This window comes from Canis aureus, chromosome 4, assembly GCF_053574225.1.
Source record: "Canis aureus isolate CA01 chromosome 4, VMU_Caureus_v.1.0, whole genome shotgun sequence".
In the NCBI taxonomy this organism is placed as follows: Eukaryota; Metazoa; Chordata; class Mammalia; order Carnivora; family Canidae; genus Canis; species Canis aureus.
Genome location: NC_135614.1, coordinates 69,551,627 through 69,567,477, shown reverse-complemented (window position 1 = coordinate 69,567,477; position 15,851 = coordinate 69,551,627). Strand labels below are relative to the sequence as shown.

Genomic DNA, 15,851 nt, shown 5'->3' with positions numbered 1-15,851 from the left:
CAGCAAGGTGAGTGATACCTCATGGCCAAAAGGTTGATAATCAAAAAGGAAAGAAAACAAAAACAGACAATCAGAAGTCCCTAGCTTTGGAAAATCTTCCAACACAGGCAGATCCTTCCATAAAAGGCCTTTTTCTAAATGAAAAGTATTAAGGAGGAGGAGCAGAGAAGGACAAGCAGACTCCACTCCAAGCACAGAGCCCACAGTGCTCAATCCTAGGACCCTAAAATCATGACCTGAACCAAAATCAAGAGTCAGATGCTTAACCAACTGAGCTACCCAGGTGCCCCAAGAAAGCAGTTATTACTTCTAATTTCTATTTACTCAATAATTCCAACTGTCTTTGGTTCTCCCACAAAGCAATGGTGTAAGTTTTCCTCATTTATCTGACTCTAATAGCCAAAACAAAGCCCTCATTGCTATAGACCTCTAGGGTTTAAACCCACCTAATTAAGACAATAAACTGCCAATGAGCATGTGCAAAATGCCTTCTTTGTGTTCAACGATGACTGTTATCAGTATTTACGCTATATCAAGAATTTATGTTGATTTACACCATCCCTTGTAAGCACTGAGCTATCTGGAAACAAAGTACTGATAGTCAAAAGTATTTTTAATAAATACAAAGTAAGCTCAAGTGGCACAGGATGTGTTTAAGAAATGTCAAGTGACCATGAACAAGTTACTTCTCTATTTACAAATGAGGGAACTGGAACAGATGATCTCTACAGTCCCATCCAGCTCCACTACTCTGTACTGAGCCTGAGGCTCAGCACAATGGGGAAAAGAAAACTATAAGCAAAACAATCAGTCCATAATATATATTGGAGAATGAACACAATTCAGTATACAAAGAAAAGCCAGAAGTATCCAAAGGAACTCAGAAAGGAACTCAAGGCAGATCCTGAAAAATGGGAATACTGTGGATATGCAGAGAAAAGGTGAGAAATGCAAATAACAGCTTAAATAAACTTAACAAAGGAAAATTGAGCAAAAAATTAGGATCAGGTCCATGTCCTAAATAATTATTATTTTTCTAAATTGTACTTATGATGCTTGGCTAAACTGCCAATATAGCTAACTTTTTTTTTTTTTCAACTATACTCCACACCCAACATGGAGCCTAGTGCCTGGCTTGAACTCACCACCCTAAGATCAAGACCTGAGCTGAGATCAAGAGTCAGACACTTAGCCAACTTAGCCTCCCAGGAGCCCCTAATTTTTAATTTTTTTTTAAAGATCTTTAAAGTCTTTCATTGTTGAGAGAGAGCTGATAATTTATCATCTTATATAGAAGTAGCTTTTTTTCTTCATAACAGAATATATCTTGATATATATGTCATTATTAAAATGTTTTGGCTATGTTAACCATTTTGATAGGAGATCCTACTGTGCTGGTTGCATATCCTCCTCCTTCCACCAAAACCAGCAACATTTTTAATGATTAATGATATCCTTATATATCCTATAGAATATGGCATAACTAAAAAACTTGAAACAGATTTCAAACTGTTTGAAATTATCCTCTATACATAACGATCTATAATAATGTAATATAAAGAGAAGTCTCTAAATTATAAAATGCAAGATTTAAATTGAAAGTATATATATTTTAACAATATATTTAAAATTTAGAAAAATAAAAGCATATCAGATTAAGATATACATTTATGCAAATATGATTTATGTATGATTATGAAGGGTGGTATCAAAAATATTTCAAGAAATGTAACCTCCAACTTTTGAGCTTGTTAAAAACTGTCTTTTGATGCTTGTGCATATTGCTCATGAGGACAATTTTCATTTCATTCATAAATTTTATATGAATATTATAAAGAAGTGTCATCTTTTTCAAGCCACATGTTACAAATATGCACACTTACCCTGCATTGTTGCTGACTGCAGTCAGCTCTTTGACTCCAGTCTTCAGTAAGGCTCCTATGAGATTCTCTGGAATTCCACATAACCCAAAACCTGTAAGTGAAAAAGACAAACAATTTGTGAAAATGGTAACATTCTTTTAGGGAAATGTAGGTTATCTTTTTCCATAAAAAAGAAAAAAAATACAAAACACATTATTAGGTCTACTAAGCGAAATGTATAGCTGTATCTCAGCAACTCAGTAACTACCCAAATGTTTTGCACCATTAGATAGCACCAGATATAACCATCAAATCCTTAAATCATAAGAATAAAGCCAAGCTCAACCAGTTAATATGGCTACATGCTGCACATCTTGCACTTAACTACACATCTACTACTACCCAACTTTATAATTCAACCTTTTAACTTTTTTCAACATGTTTGTTTCATGTGCCTGAATAGATTTTGCAGAATCAGAAGCCTAGAACAATGACTTTTATTTCTTTATAGCTTCCACAATTTGTCAAATAGTATTGAGTTTAAAAGGAACATTCTATGACTGATCAGTTGAATGGATGAATGAATGAACAGCAGTCCTAAAAATAAGCCTAGATTCCTGGGATCAAAGCCTAGAAATAAAATAAACAAACAAAAAAAAATTATAAGAATTAGGCAGCAAATTTAATGAGTGTGAGACAGTGGTTCTAAAAGGCATTCCAGAAGCAAGTAGGTGACTCAGTTGGTTGGGCACCTGCCCTTAGCTCGAGTCATGATCCTGGGGTCCCAGGATCAAGCCCCACATCAAGCTTCCTGCTCAGCAGAGAAGTCTGCTTCTCCCTCTGCCCATTTCCCTGCTCATGCTCTCCTTTCTCTCTCAAATAAACAAAATCTTTTTAAAAAAATAAACAAAATAAATAAAAAAATAAAAGACATTCCAAACAGGGTGCAACAACAGAACCCAGAAGCTTAACAACAGATAGATGCTTATGTGCCTTCTATCTCCTAGGATGAGGAATGACAAAAGGAGTGGCTGGGTAAGAGCTAATGAGATCAGTGCAAATGTTTTAAGTTAAGTAGAATTCCCAAGGATCTAGGAGTGTTTTCAAACCTATTAATGAGATATCATCATTTAAAGCTTTGGCTTTTCAAAATAATAGAAAAAGAAACACAAAAGGAAAAAGTAAAACATTAAGTGCTAAACCTTGCTAAATTTTCAAGATGAGGACACTGATAAAATAATTATATAATATGCAATAAATTTTTATTCATAAAAATAATAATCAGCAATAAAATAATTGGCATTTCTAATCTCCACAGCTTTGCCACTCTGATTTCCCTGCTTTGCTAAAAACATAAGGACGTTACCATTACCAAAAGGAAAACAGTACTACTACTCACCACCAACCAGTATTGTTGCACCATCAGGGATGTCTTTTACAGCTTCCACTGGATCTGTATAAAATTTGGTATGGCGACGTGTGCTGGTTGAAAAGTAGCAAACACATCCCTAAAACATTTTTAAAAAATTGTAAGTGAAAATCATTTGGAGATACTATATTTTGCATGTATACCAACGTATTTGCTTTTTTACATATACAAGGATAACTTTACTATCTGCTCTTTGAAACAAAGAGTGGGGCTGCAAGCAATTCATCTTTAGGGTAACAAGGACATACTCTCTCCATAGATTATCACCGAATCCCATTGTGATCACGGTGGATGTCTTCTCTTCCATTGTATAAATGAAAACTGTGTCATATATGGCCAAAGACTGAAAGTGGATAGCTGATGAACTGGGACTCAAATTCACAATAATGATGGTATCAATCATCAGTTTCTGATAGTGAGCTAACCTTGCATTTGGTCAACAAATACTGAGAACGTACTATGTGTCAATTCTGCTTCTGTTTACTGCCATCTAGTAAATATTAAGACATGACTGCTGCTCTGTAGAACATCAAATACAGTGTGACCAAAATACAAATACATACTTGGGCCCCTAACCCAATCTTAGGTCAGCAAATGCCTCCTAAGGGGACAAATAATGAACAGTACACAAAAAGACCCATTCCCCCATGGGGCTTTAGGTTTGTATTTGCTGAGTAAAGTAGTAAACGATTATTTGTGAGGGAGGCATGGCTAGTCATACCACAGTGATCTAGTTGGTGCAAAACAGGTTATCTAGTGAACATTCATCATCAGTTTTAAACAGTTTCCCTCTTTATATTTCATCTGCAAAATGGATAGGAGAAAACTAGAGTTGACTGAGTTGTAACCATCCATAATAAATATCACCTCTCCTTCATTCTTATTATATATTCAACCTAAAAAGAGAGGGAGCGAAGAGAAAGGCTCCTGACTCCTCAGATGCTGTCACCTTAACAAGTCGGTAAATGTAAGCTCACACAGGGCCTTATCAGTCTTTGACATTCTATGGGATCAAGGTAAAGGCATTATTGAGTTTCTAGCATTCTTTTCTTCCTCTATAAATTTCTTTCACAGAAAGTGTCTAATAAGCCTATTTCAAGAGGACGATACTGAAAGTCAAATGAGACATGCAAAGGCAGAGGTTTCATGGATGACTTTTGTCCCCTTAAATTCAACCTTAGTTCGGGTCTGGCAAACAGAGTGGTCTATCCTGGCACACCACCAGGAAATAAGTAGAGGCAGAGCTAGCAAGGAACAAGCTTGAGCTGCAGAGAGCTTACTGCTCTGTCCTATCCTCAGTACCAAGGTGTTTATCGGATTCTGTTTAAACACAGATGTACACGCACAAATATATTTTTTTAAATCTTGGAAATTAAAAGTTCGAAAACCTCAATAACGAGGCCAAAAGATGAATCGTAAAATAAAAAGTCAAGGTTATCTTCTCAAAAATAGAAAAAAAAAAAAAAAAAAACACATACTGTATCTAAACAATTCATTTCACAGGTCAGGTTTCTGAAGCTGAGCAAGATCTTGTAATGTATCCAACACTGTTAAAGCAGGAGCAGATCCCAGGTTCTAGCCTTCATGACAGCATCCTCTACCACAAAATGCTCCTCTCCATGTTTTTTAAAAGTCCTTAATCTTATTCTACTTTTATTTGATTATTTACAGATTAACAAATCTTTGAGTACTCTATTTTTTCATGAAGAACTCTACTGTCATTACCTTTTCTAAACAGTGAAGGACAAATCTAGTCATTCCTCTGTATACCTCAAACTGATAGAATGTTGTTCTGTCCATTATACCTCAATAAAATTGGAAAAAAATCAAAGATGCAAAAACATGCAATAAATAAATAAATGCTAACCTTATCTCTTACCAAAAAACAAAACAAAACAAAAAGATCAAAAAAAAGTGGTTAAGAGTCAGGGCGTCAGCCGGAGGAAGAAAATAAAAGAACTCATCTACCCTTAAGTAGTCAGGGGGGTGCAGTCACTCTGAACTACCTATTGACTAAGAAACATGAGTCCTGTAGAGAAGTCAAAAGAAAAGTCATTTCTCCTATGGATCCAGGACGCTTTTTGGATTCACAAGGAAAAACAAAACTTGTTAGGAATTCTGTTGCTTTGTTTTGGCTGATAATTAGTTTTCTCATTACAAACAGAAATTATTGAAATGTTTGTCCCACACCTTAAAAAATTACCTCAGAAGGGGGCACTGGGGTGGCTCAATTGGTTAAGCATCTGACTCTTGATTTCAGTTCAGGTCACATTTTCAGAGTCATGAGCTAGAGCCTCATCATGATGGGCTCTGCACTGGGCGCAGAGTCTCCTTGTCCCTCTCCCTTTGCTCTTCTCCCTACTTGCTCTTTTTCTCTCTCTCAAATAAGTAAAATCTTTTAAAAAAATACTTCAGAAGTATTTTTAAAAAGACTCAAGTATTTCACATTTATCCAGATAATCAAAAGCTAAAAGAAATAAAAATGAAATGTCTACAGGGAATGTGAGAATGGCTCAGGTTAATGAAGAATTTATACCCAACTTCAATTTTTTTTTCATTTTTCACACATTCAGTTAACATTTGTTGACCTTCATTATCTATTGGTTATATTGACATTTGATATCTATTTGCTGAGAAATCAATAGTGTGACATAATGGGCCACATTCCAGTAATCTTAGGGACAAAATACCCTTGTTTCAAATTTAAATTCAGCCACAATGGCATGAAACTGAGAAAATTACAAAATCTGAACATGGGGGTGCTGATGGGAAGCTTACAAAAGGATGACAGTTGCTTCTTAAGGATGTAGTAAGGATTAAGTAATGGTATATCAGAGTCGCTCGACCCTGTGTTTGTACTACAGCAGATACCGTGGGGATGCTAGCTTCCTTTGGGGGATGCAACCATCTCTATTCCCTACCAGGGCAGTAAGATTAACTTGTCATTGACTGGGCTTTAGTTTTCATATTTAACCTCCTCTTTTTACCTTACCTATACACATAGCCATGTATTACTGATTTTACAAAGAATTTTTTTTAGCATGACCTATGCGGTGGGAAATTAATCCATGCCATCTTTGTTGAGGGTTTTGAAAAATGGGTTCCAGCCTTAAGATTAATATGTGTATTTTGTTTGTAGTCAGGTTTGCCATTCTAAGTATTCCAAGATCACTGGGCAATCCAGCAGTATGAATTCAGGTAGTGAGGCAAAGAGGAAGGATGTCTGAAACTAGTTGCACCAGGATGTTTCCTGTGGCTCTTCAAGGCTTGAAAGCCTCGCAGACAGCATTGCAGAGAAAGCCTCTGGGTTTGCTTTATGAACAGGCTCCCTCTCTGCCCACATTCTCTCCCATTCTCCCAGCCTCTGGGAGTCAAGGAGCATCACTGCCAATACTCTCTAAGACAGAGTAGGGGAGATATCTTCTTTTTTGTAAATGCCTGATTCAAATGAAGCTCTACACTGCTTAAAAATTGACCTCTACCTTTTAAAATGCTAAAACAATAACGTGAAAAGACTCAAGCACCACCTGCCACACAAGTAAATAAATAGCCTTCAAGTCTGCAGAGGTTACCTAAAATAATGAAGAATAATGAACTATGCAGTTTTACCATCTATGTATCCTGGGGATGATTTTTTTCACCAATGTCTTCCTTTACATCCACGTAATATTTTTCATTTTGTATTTCCACACTCTCACCTTCTGCAGAATTCCATTTTATGGTGCCACTAGTTTCTGGTATTACTATTGGAGGAAAGACATATAATGACTGTACTGTTAAAGAACAGTCAAGGTACTGAGGTATAAGAAATAATCAAAATTCTTACATAACAAATTTTTTTTCTATTTTTCTTTTTAAAAATTCTCTCCATCTTCACCTTTTGTCCTCTAGTTCAAATTCTTACATTTAGAATTTGAGGTCTGATTCCACTACTGAGGCTAAATCTCATGACTTCCAAATTCAGAATCTCCTTCTTTCTAATCACTTCTATCATTTTTTTTCTTTTGCCTAAATTTCTTTCTTGTCATTCAATACTCCAGAATTTTTTTTAGAAAAAATGCATTTCATGTTGAAGGTCTTTCAGGGAAAGTCCATATAGCATACTGCTTTTTTATTTTTAAATTAATCTTATCTTAATGATATGGAAATATACACCCCGGTGATATTTACCTTGTCACGTTACAGTTAAATAAATCAGGACACAGAAAGATTGATACTGCCCACTCCAGCATCAAAATGTGATAAACAGAAGTGGAGAGGAAAAGCCATATGGAGGGAAATGAAGAGGACTCTGTTAGAAAAGGCAGTAATATACAGGTGGATACACATACCTACACACCTGGCAAGGGAATACACAATCATTGCCAAACAGAGGTGGTGACATGTGTTGAAATGCTTTAGCTGTCCATTATTGGACCAGAATCTGTCAACAAGAGACTGTTCACCTTAAACACTACCAGTTATGTACTTATGATATGAATAAACAAATCACAAGGAACTCACAGTGAGTTACTAGTCACTTGGCCAATTCTCTAAAGTAGTCGCCGGTTTTCGAAGGAACATACATGTTCTTTTTATTCCAACAAGAAAGTGATACCCAGCACTTTAAAGGAGCACAGATGAAAGAATGATGCATTCTCCCTGGTGTGTTAGAAAGCTTGAGGAATTTTCCAAGAGTTAAAATACTAATGAGGATGGGGAATCCAGAAAGAGAAGCAGTATGAGTAAAGATACGGAGATGTGAAAAGGCTCGGTGTGCTCAGGGATGTGCAGGATCAGGTCCCATGGAGAGAAGCTCGTGAAGATCGGGTTGGAAAGGGAGACTGGGGCAGGCTGCAGAAGGCCTTAAGGACAACACTAGACTTTGACTTCATCCTTCAATGAGGAAGGGACAGCAAAACTTTTGAAACAGAGATGTCACAACTCATATGAAAGCCTGAAACAGGAAAGTCACAGAGGAAATCATTCTTTCATTCATCCATTTGTTTAAAAATGTCCATTTTGCAACAAATCTGCTAAATACTGGAATACAGAGTTAAAACAAAAAACCCACTTCAGGCATAGTTCCTGAACTGAAGAAACTTACAAACTAACAAGGATAACAGTCATTAATCAATTAAAAAGTTAAATACAAATGTTAATATCCCACCGGGGAGCTACAAGGAAGAAATAGATGGTTGCTGGCAAAGAGTGCCAAGGACAACCCCGAAGAAGTTTCAGGAAAAGATGCATGTATGACACTGATTATCGACCGGACGTGGAAGAAAGAGGAAAGGAAAGAAGGGGTCCAAGATTTCTAGCTTACACATTGGCTGGATATGGGTTATGGTTCACTCCGGGTCAGAAAGAGCTTGAAGCACTAAGTGACATTCAGGTGGAGTCGACCTGTTAAGTTGTACCAGGTCAGCAGCTCAGGGGAAAATGGTATTGGAGAGAGACCTAGGAAAAAACAGGTTCAAAGAAGGAAGGTAGATAAAGTGTTGATGGTAGTTTCAGGACCTTTTTCCAGTAATAATTTTCCACAGTGAATGGAGAATAGTATTAAATACTGCCTCTGAAATAATAATGGAGGAAGAAAGATAACTTCAGATAGTCTACTCAACTCTAAGCCCATGCCAATGGTTCTGAAATATAATCCTCAGACCTGGGAACTCATCTATGCAAAGTATGAGGCTCTACACAGGACCTCCTGAATCAGAAACTCTGGAGATGGACCCAGAAACATGTTTGCTAAAGCCTCCAGATAATCGAGGCTCATTAAAGTTTGAGAGACTTGTCTCACATTCATTCATTCACTCTCTCTCTCTCACACACACACACACCATCTCATTTGGGCTGTTGATTATTTTTAGCAGAAAAATTCTCAAGGTTACTACCCAGTTTGTTCACAGGGTTCTTTCATCCATGTATTAAACATGTGTTGAGTGACTATACTATGTCTGAAAGTATGTGTGAAATGTTGAGAGGGATGGAGAATAAGGCATATAATATCGTCCCTAACAACCAGAAACTTTCATCTTGTTAGGAAGTCAATGTGAGGGTGCCTGGGTGGCTGGCTCAGTTAAGTGTCTGACTTCAGCTCAGGTCATGATCTCAGGGTCCTGGGATGGAGCCCTGCATTGGGCTCCAGCTCAGCGGGGAGTCTGCTGGTAGGCTCCTTCTGCCCCTCCTCCTGCTTGTTCTCTCTCTCTCTCTCTTTCTCAAATAAACAAAATCTTTTTTTTTTTTTTAAAGCCAATGTATAAATTTGAAAAAAGTTAAACAAGCACACAAATGTTCCAGTTTAAGCCAAGTTAGAGATGAACTCTAGGACTAAATTACCAGCAGGGACACCAAGTGCCAAGCATGAAGAAACACTTGAAAGCAGGCACTGAACCTGTGATAATCAAACCCGAAAAGGGGAAAGTTTGAACCCGGATACCAACTTTCAGTGAGGCACAACGAAGCCTCTAATCTGTAACTCTGCCACCTAAGAAGAGGGTTGCTGGGCTTCCTGAGTGGTTTAATGCCATTCCAAAGTACAGAAAAGTGAGAAAATTACACTTGGGCAAATAACCAACTTCCAAAAGATGGAATGTTTTTGACCAGGATCCAAGGGTATGGCAATGCCCTGGTTTGCAGGTCTCAGCGACCGACCGCAGCAATGTGACTGAAGGTCAGTCAAGTGCCCTTCTAATAATTTACATACCCAAAGCTATCTGCAATTACTAAAATGCTCCCTAAGAGGCAGTTACGAGTAAAATGTTCCAGTTCTAAGTCATCCCCTAGAATTTACCTAAGGGACTTGGTGGCCCCTGTGTGTTCATCGTTATAAGAGACTGGGTGCGGGAGAGACAGAGCAAATGGGGCGCGCGGCAGTTCTGAGGACGCACCTCGTGCAAGGCAGGCTTTCAAGCTCCAAACTAGTATTTAATGCGCCACTAAGCAGCACACTTTTCTTCTTTTCCCTGGCAAGGAAGAGGCTCTGGCGATTAGGACGGGTCCCCTCCAGGACCCAGCACGTCGGGGCGAGGACTGACCTCGGAGGGCTCGACCCCGGGACCCAGCCTGAGCGTGGGCGTACCGGTCCCGACAGAGCCCCGCAAAAAGCCCCAAACAAGGCACCCACTCATCAACCAGCAGTCGCGGCGAAAAGAGCCGCTGGATACCCCTCGGCGGGCCGCCGACAGCAGGGGCGGCACAGGGTCTTCCGAGTTTGAACATGGCAATGCTCCCCCGGGATGCCTGCGCCCCAAGGGCGCGCGCGAGCCCACGGGCCGGGCCGCCGGGGGGCCGGGGGGCCGGGGGGGCCGGGGGGGCCGGGGGGCCGGGACGAGCGCTCCAGCCCGGGCTCCCCCTGCCGCCGCCGCGGTGCAGCGCAGCCCAGTGCGGGAGGTCGCGGAGGGGACCGCGTGGCAGCCCCCGACGCCCCGCATCCGCCCCCTCCACGGCGAGGCCGCGCCGCCCCAGGTCCCCAGGTCCCCAGGGCGGGGTGCCGCCCCGTGCCCCGCCGCCGTCCCCCCTGCCCGCCCGAGCCCCGCGTGGCGGAGATGCGGGCCGGGAGGACGCGGCCGCCCTCGGGGCCCTTGCGGCGTCTCGGCGCGCTCGTGGCCCCGGCCCGGCCCGGCCCGGCCCTGCCGCGGGGCCGGGGGGTATCGGGGGGCGCGGGGGTGCAGCAGCGGCAGCAGCGCGCAGGCAGCGGGAGCGGCGAGGCCAGGCCGACGGCGGCGCGCCCCGGGGACCGCGGCTGCGGAGCGTGGGCGCGGGCCCCCTTCGCCGGCACCTTACCTTGGCCCGGACGCCCCCGGAGAGGCGGGCGGAGGCGCGGAGCCGGGGCGCGGCGGAGACGAGCTTGAGGGCCGCCATGTTCCGGGCTGGAGCGCGCGTGAGGGGGTGAGTGGTGGGAGCGCGGCCCGGCCGCCGGCGCGTCAACGCCCCGGGAGGGAGGGGGGCGGGCGCTCGAGGCGCGGGCGGGAGGCGCAGGTCGCGAGGGACGCGAGGCTGGGAGGGGCCGGGCGGGGCGGGGGGGGAGCGTCTGCCGGGCGCGGCGGGGGCGGATGGAGGGGGGCGGGGGGCGGATGGCGGGGGGCGGGGGGAGCGCTGCAGCCCTGCGGGCGCCCCGGGCCCCGCACCTGCGCCTGCAGGCGAGCTCCGAGGGGCGCGGGAGTGCGCTGGGGCTGGCGCTGGGGCTGGCGCTGGCGCTGGCGCTCGGGCGGCGCAGGGTCGCGCTCAAGCCTCTTACTCTTCCAAGACCGTGCTGGCTCCCGTGTGGGTTGCAAAGGGGTGCCCCCTCGTGGTCCCCTGCTTCCCGCACCCCAGCCGCACAGCGTGCCCGTTTCTTCCGTTTCTCCGCATCGGGCGCTGAGTCGTGTTAAAAAGTAAGTTCGCCCTAAAAACCTGCCACAAGCCGTCTGCCATTAGGTGTGGCCGGGAGGCCTGGTCAAGATCGCATCTGGACAAGAGAGATGAGGTTGGGACTGGGCCTCTCCGACCTTCTTTCACTTCTTCCCCATCATCCAAATCTCTGTTTCTCAAGATCTTTCTGGCACCTGAGTCCCAGAAATTCCAAAGATTACTCCGCAGATGTAAGCATGCAAGTGTGTATATCCCTTTCATTGTCCCTGGGTAAATTAATTGTAAGAGCTTTCCTAACCTTCCGGATCCTCTCCTTATCTGAAAATCTTGACTCTCAAAACTGCCCTAAGTTTCACATGAGATCATTCATGGGAAGCTTCTGGCTCCATTATAAACAATAAATAAACGTCAGGCATTATTCAAGTTGCAGTTGTGAATTGGTATGGCACAGACGTTCTCTCAAAGACTTATCTTTTGACCAACCCCTTGAGGACATGAGCCAAGTCTAGTTTCTTCAGAACCACCTCTGCACTCAGCCGACTGGATGGACCAAGTGGAAACTCAGTAAAGGTCTTATCTAAGTGTGGACCAGGCCCTGGGAATATGGCTGTTAGTATTGAACCAAAGCAAAGCACACAAGGAAATTAAATGAAAAAAAAAAAATCTGTTAAATGAGACCTTGGCTTCCTTAGCAAGTACACTTTATTTATTTTATTTTTATTTTTTATTTTTTTAAAGATAATCTTTTTTTTTTTTTTTTAATTTTTATTCATGATAGGCACACAGTGAGAGAGAGAGAGGCAGAGACACAGGCAGAGGGAGAAGCAGGCTCCATGCAGGGAGCCCAATGTGGGACTCGATCCCGGGACTCCAGGATCATGCCCTGGGCCAAAGGCAGGTGCCAAACCGCTGAGCCACCCGGGGATCCCCAGCAAGTACACTTTAACGCAATGAACAATCACCATCCAGTTTCTGGGCTGTCCATAAATGCATTTGCCCATTTATTGTATTAACTTTTTCCCTCATGAATATTATTATTTTAATCAAAACCAATGAGGGAATAGGATACCAAGTTAGACTATCCAATTACATTAGGAGAAATTAACTTAGTAATGCTCTATATTTTCAACACATCTTAAGTTGGATACAGGCAAGACTCGGGTATGAGAGCTTGAGTTCCATTAGTAGTCCTAATACAGCATACAGCAGCTACTTGTACTATAGCTCACAGAACGTGAAAAAGTCAGCATTCATAATTGGGTCTGCTTTTCCACTTTTGCCCTTCCAGAGGGCATGTGAAATGGAAAACAACTTTGGCAACTTTGTCTAACTGTGGTCATATGATTCACTTTTCTTGGCTGGTCTCACTCTTGCTTCTGGCTAAATTAAAGACACACCTTTCAAGTCTTGTACTCTGTATGACTAATTCTTGTGGGAAAAAAAAATCAGTCTCACAACTCTGTGGTCAAGACACTATATTATTTTTTTGACAGATCTATGCTGTGTTTTATACTTTTTAGATATAATAGGAGTGTCTTGAACAAATTACAGAAAAATTCTTCTGCACACATTTCCCTCCTGGTTCCACAAAACCATTTCAATTTTAGTCTGTGTAAAAACCTATTTTTTTGAATATATGAATTTTTCTGAACTCATAAGAATAATTCCCCCTTGCTTTGAAGGACAGTTTGTGGCAAATGTATTCTGGAAACTTTTCTTTGTGTAATCTTGTACAGCTTAACTTACACATTCATAAAAATTGGAAGAATTCAAAGCTTTTAAACAAAAGGTCAGATTCCAAAGAGGCAACTGAGAAGTTTATTTTGTATTATGTCATTTTATGCATGTGTGTATATATATGCATATCATGTGCTATTTATGTACATATATACACTTATCTGTGTATATATATATATATACATATATATCCCCTTTCTATCAAATGAATGCAAACGATTTGTCAAAGTTAGATTGTAAATTGTCATTCTCTACTTAAGGGTTTTTTGTTTAAATTATCTTAAAATACTATTTATTAGCATCGTCTCTCATTACTGAAAGTTAAGACATCCTGCCCTCACATTTGATGGAGTACTTACTCCTCCAAGCTGATAAACAGGGGAGTCTGAAGACTTGTTTTTCAAAGGTTGTTTGACTGGTTTAACTAATAGGAGTCTTTAACTAGGTCATCTGAATCATTAAAAAAAAAAAGTATGTATACTTCATTTATATACAATGGTTTGTTAATATATGTAAAACAAACAATTTTCCCCCAGTGGATATGAAAGACATAAATTTGAAAGACATAAATTTGAAATTTTACATAAATCTGTAAATGTTTTATAATGCGAATCATCATCTCCTAATTTACTTCTTCTATGTGTTATTTTCATAGGCTCTTTGAAGCATTACTTAGTATTAATTAACATGCATTTAATTGTTCAATGGATAAAAAATGAATTAAATCCTACAGTGTAGGGGGAGATAAAGTAAAATAAATACATAAGATGGTTGGAGAATGTTGAACTCCAGGAATGAAAATGAAAATTACATTAAGGCTCTAAAGAAACATAAAGGAGCAGAACACACCAGAGCGATTTTGTATGCATTCATGTCTGATTGTGTTACTTCTGCCTAAAACCTCTCAATGGTTTTCCCCCACTGCCTTTAAGATCCAAATTCAAGCTTCTTACCCTGGTACAAGAGGGAATCATCTCTTCTGGTTTTCCTTCCCCCTGCATGTTACCTGTATATTTCAAGCTATTGAGCATTTGCCTCTTGACTTCCATAGGTTGAATTCACACAATCTCAGAATCAAATGTTGATAGTAAATGGTAAAGAACATGGATTCTGTGTGTAGCTAGGCTGCCTGAGTTCAGATATCTGCTCTGCTATTCTCTAACTATGGGGGCCCCTGTGGTTAAGAATTTAAAATGAGCCACAGAATGCAAGATGTAATGTCATGTCCAGACCAGTGTCTGCAGTATTCAGGTGCTAGAAGATCATACGTTGTGAACCTACCTATTTCTCAGATGCTTTCTGTATTTTCAGAAACTGGAAAACATCAGGCAGGATTCAAACCCTGGACTATACGGTATTAAAGACTGCTTTTATCTTTACACTTCTTTTATGAGATGTCTTTGAAGCTGACTCTAACACCCACGTTTCCCTCATTCTGCCCAAGTGCCCAACTTCAGTTTCAGTTTCTTTCTTTCATCTGTTTAATTGCAGTCACTTCCTAGCTGAACTTCCTTTCTCTCTCAGTGTTAACCACCTCTTAAATGATCATTTCCAATACAGCTCTGGTCTTCTCACACACTCTCCTAAACTTTTCAAGAGTCCTCATAGGCTACAAATAAAGTTCAATGTCATTTATAGCCAGGATCTCTCTGATCCAGGCTCAGCAAATGGTACAACCTTAACAGCTTTACAGAAGCATTTCAGAGGTTCCACATATTTTAAAATCAAATCTTAAATTTTATTCGAGCTACTCTATCAGTTCTAACAAAGCAGTAGCATGTACACGCAATTGTGATCTAGCTCTGATTTCAACATACTGAAGGTTACCAGGTTGTGCAGTTGGTAGGCAGACCTTAGAATGAAGTTTTTCTATTCTCACAAAGCTTATTTTGAACTTAAAAAATATGTCAGTGATAAAGAAGGCTGAGCTCTATACTTAATTTTTATCATTTTCACTTCTGCGTATTGACTCACATAGTTTTGTATAGGTGTATAATACTTGGATGCACTGCTCAGACAGATCTACCGCCTAGAATTCTCATTACAGCATAGTAGCTGAACAAAAGCACCTGAAACACTTTATGATAATGTCGTACCATAGATAGCATTAAGAGTTGTTTTCAATTTTGGTTACTTCATATACAAATGTTGTATATGGAAACAAGAAGTAACCAAATTATTAGTGATTGACTATTGAAGCAAACAGTTCCTGCTACTTTTTTTTTCAAGCTTCCAATATACTTTAATTGAAACAGATTTTAGGGATTTTAGGGCAAACTGCAATATAAATCAGAATTTTCTTAGTATTGTGTACACAAATAGAAAAACAAAAACAAGAAAATCATCAGGCATATTCCCATGATTGCAAATTTTCCATTCATTCAAAAGATTTATCTTCGTTGACTTCATTTATAAAAAAGTTTATTAAAAAAATTCACAATTAAAATGAAAAAATCACATTTAAATTATAAACACCACTTAAAAAATAA

General features: G+C 40.8%; 1 protein-coding gene across 1 annotated transcript in view; it reads right to left on the bottom strand.

Moving 5' to 3' along the window:
* Window positions 1–11,219, bottom strand: part of OXCT1 (3-oxoacid CoA-transferase 1) — a 133,734-nt gene extending 122,515 nt beyond the window's left edge. Inside the window, exons 1-3 of the mRNA XM_077896096.1 lie at window positions 11,059–11,219; window positions 3,262–3,370; window positions 1,884–1,974 (exon numbers count right to left, since the gene is read on the bottom strand). Coding sequence (XP_077752222.1) covers window positions 1,884–1,974; window positions 3,262–3,370; window positions 11,059–11,136 — 278 coding nt within the window. The 5' untranslated portion in view covers window positions 11,137–11,219. The remainder of the gene's footprint in view (window positions 1–1,883; window positions 1,975–3,261; window positions 3,371–11,058) is intronic.
* Window positions 11,220–15,851: the final 4,632 nt, after the last annotated feature.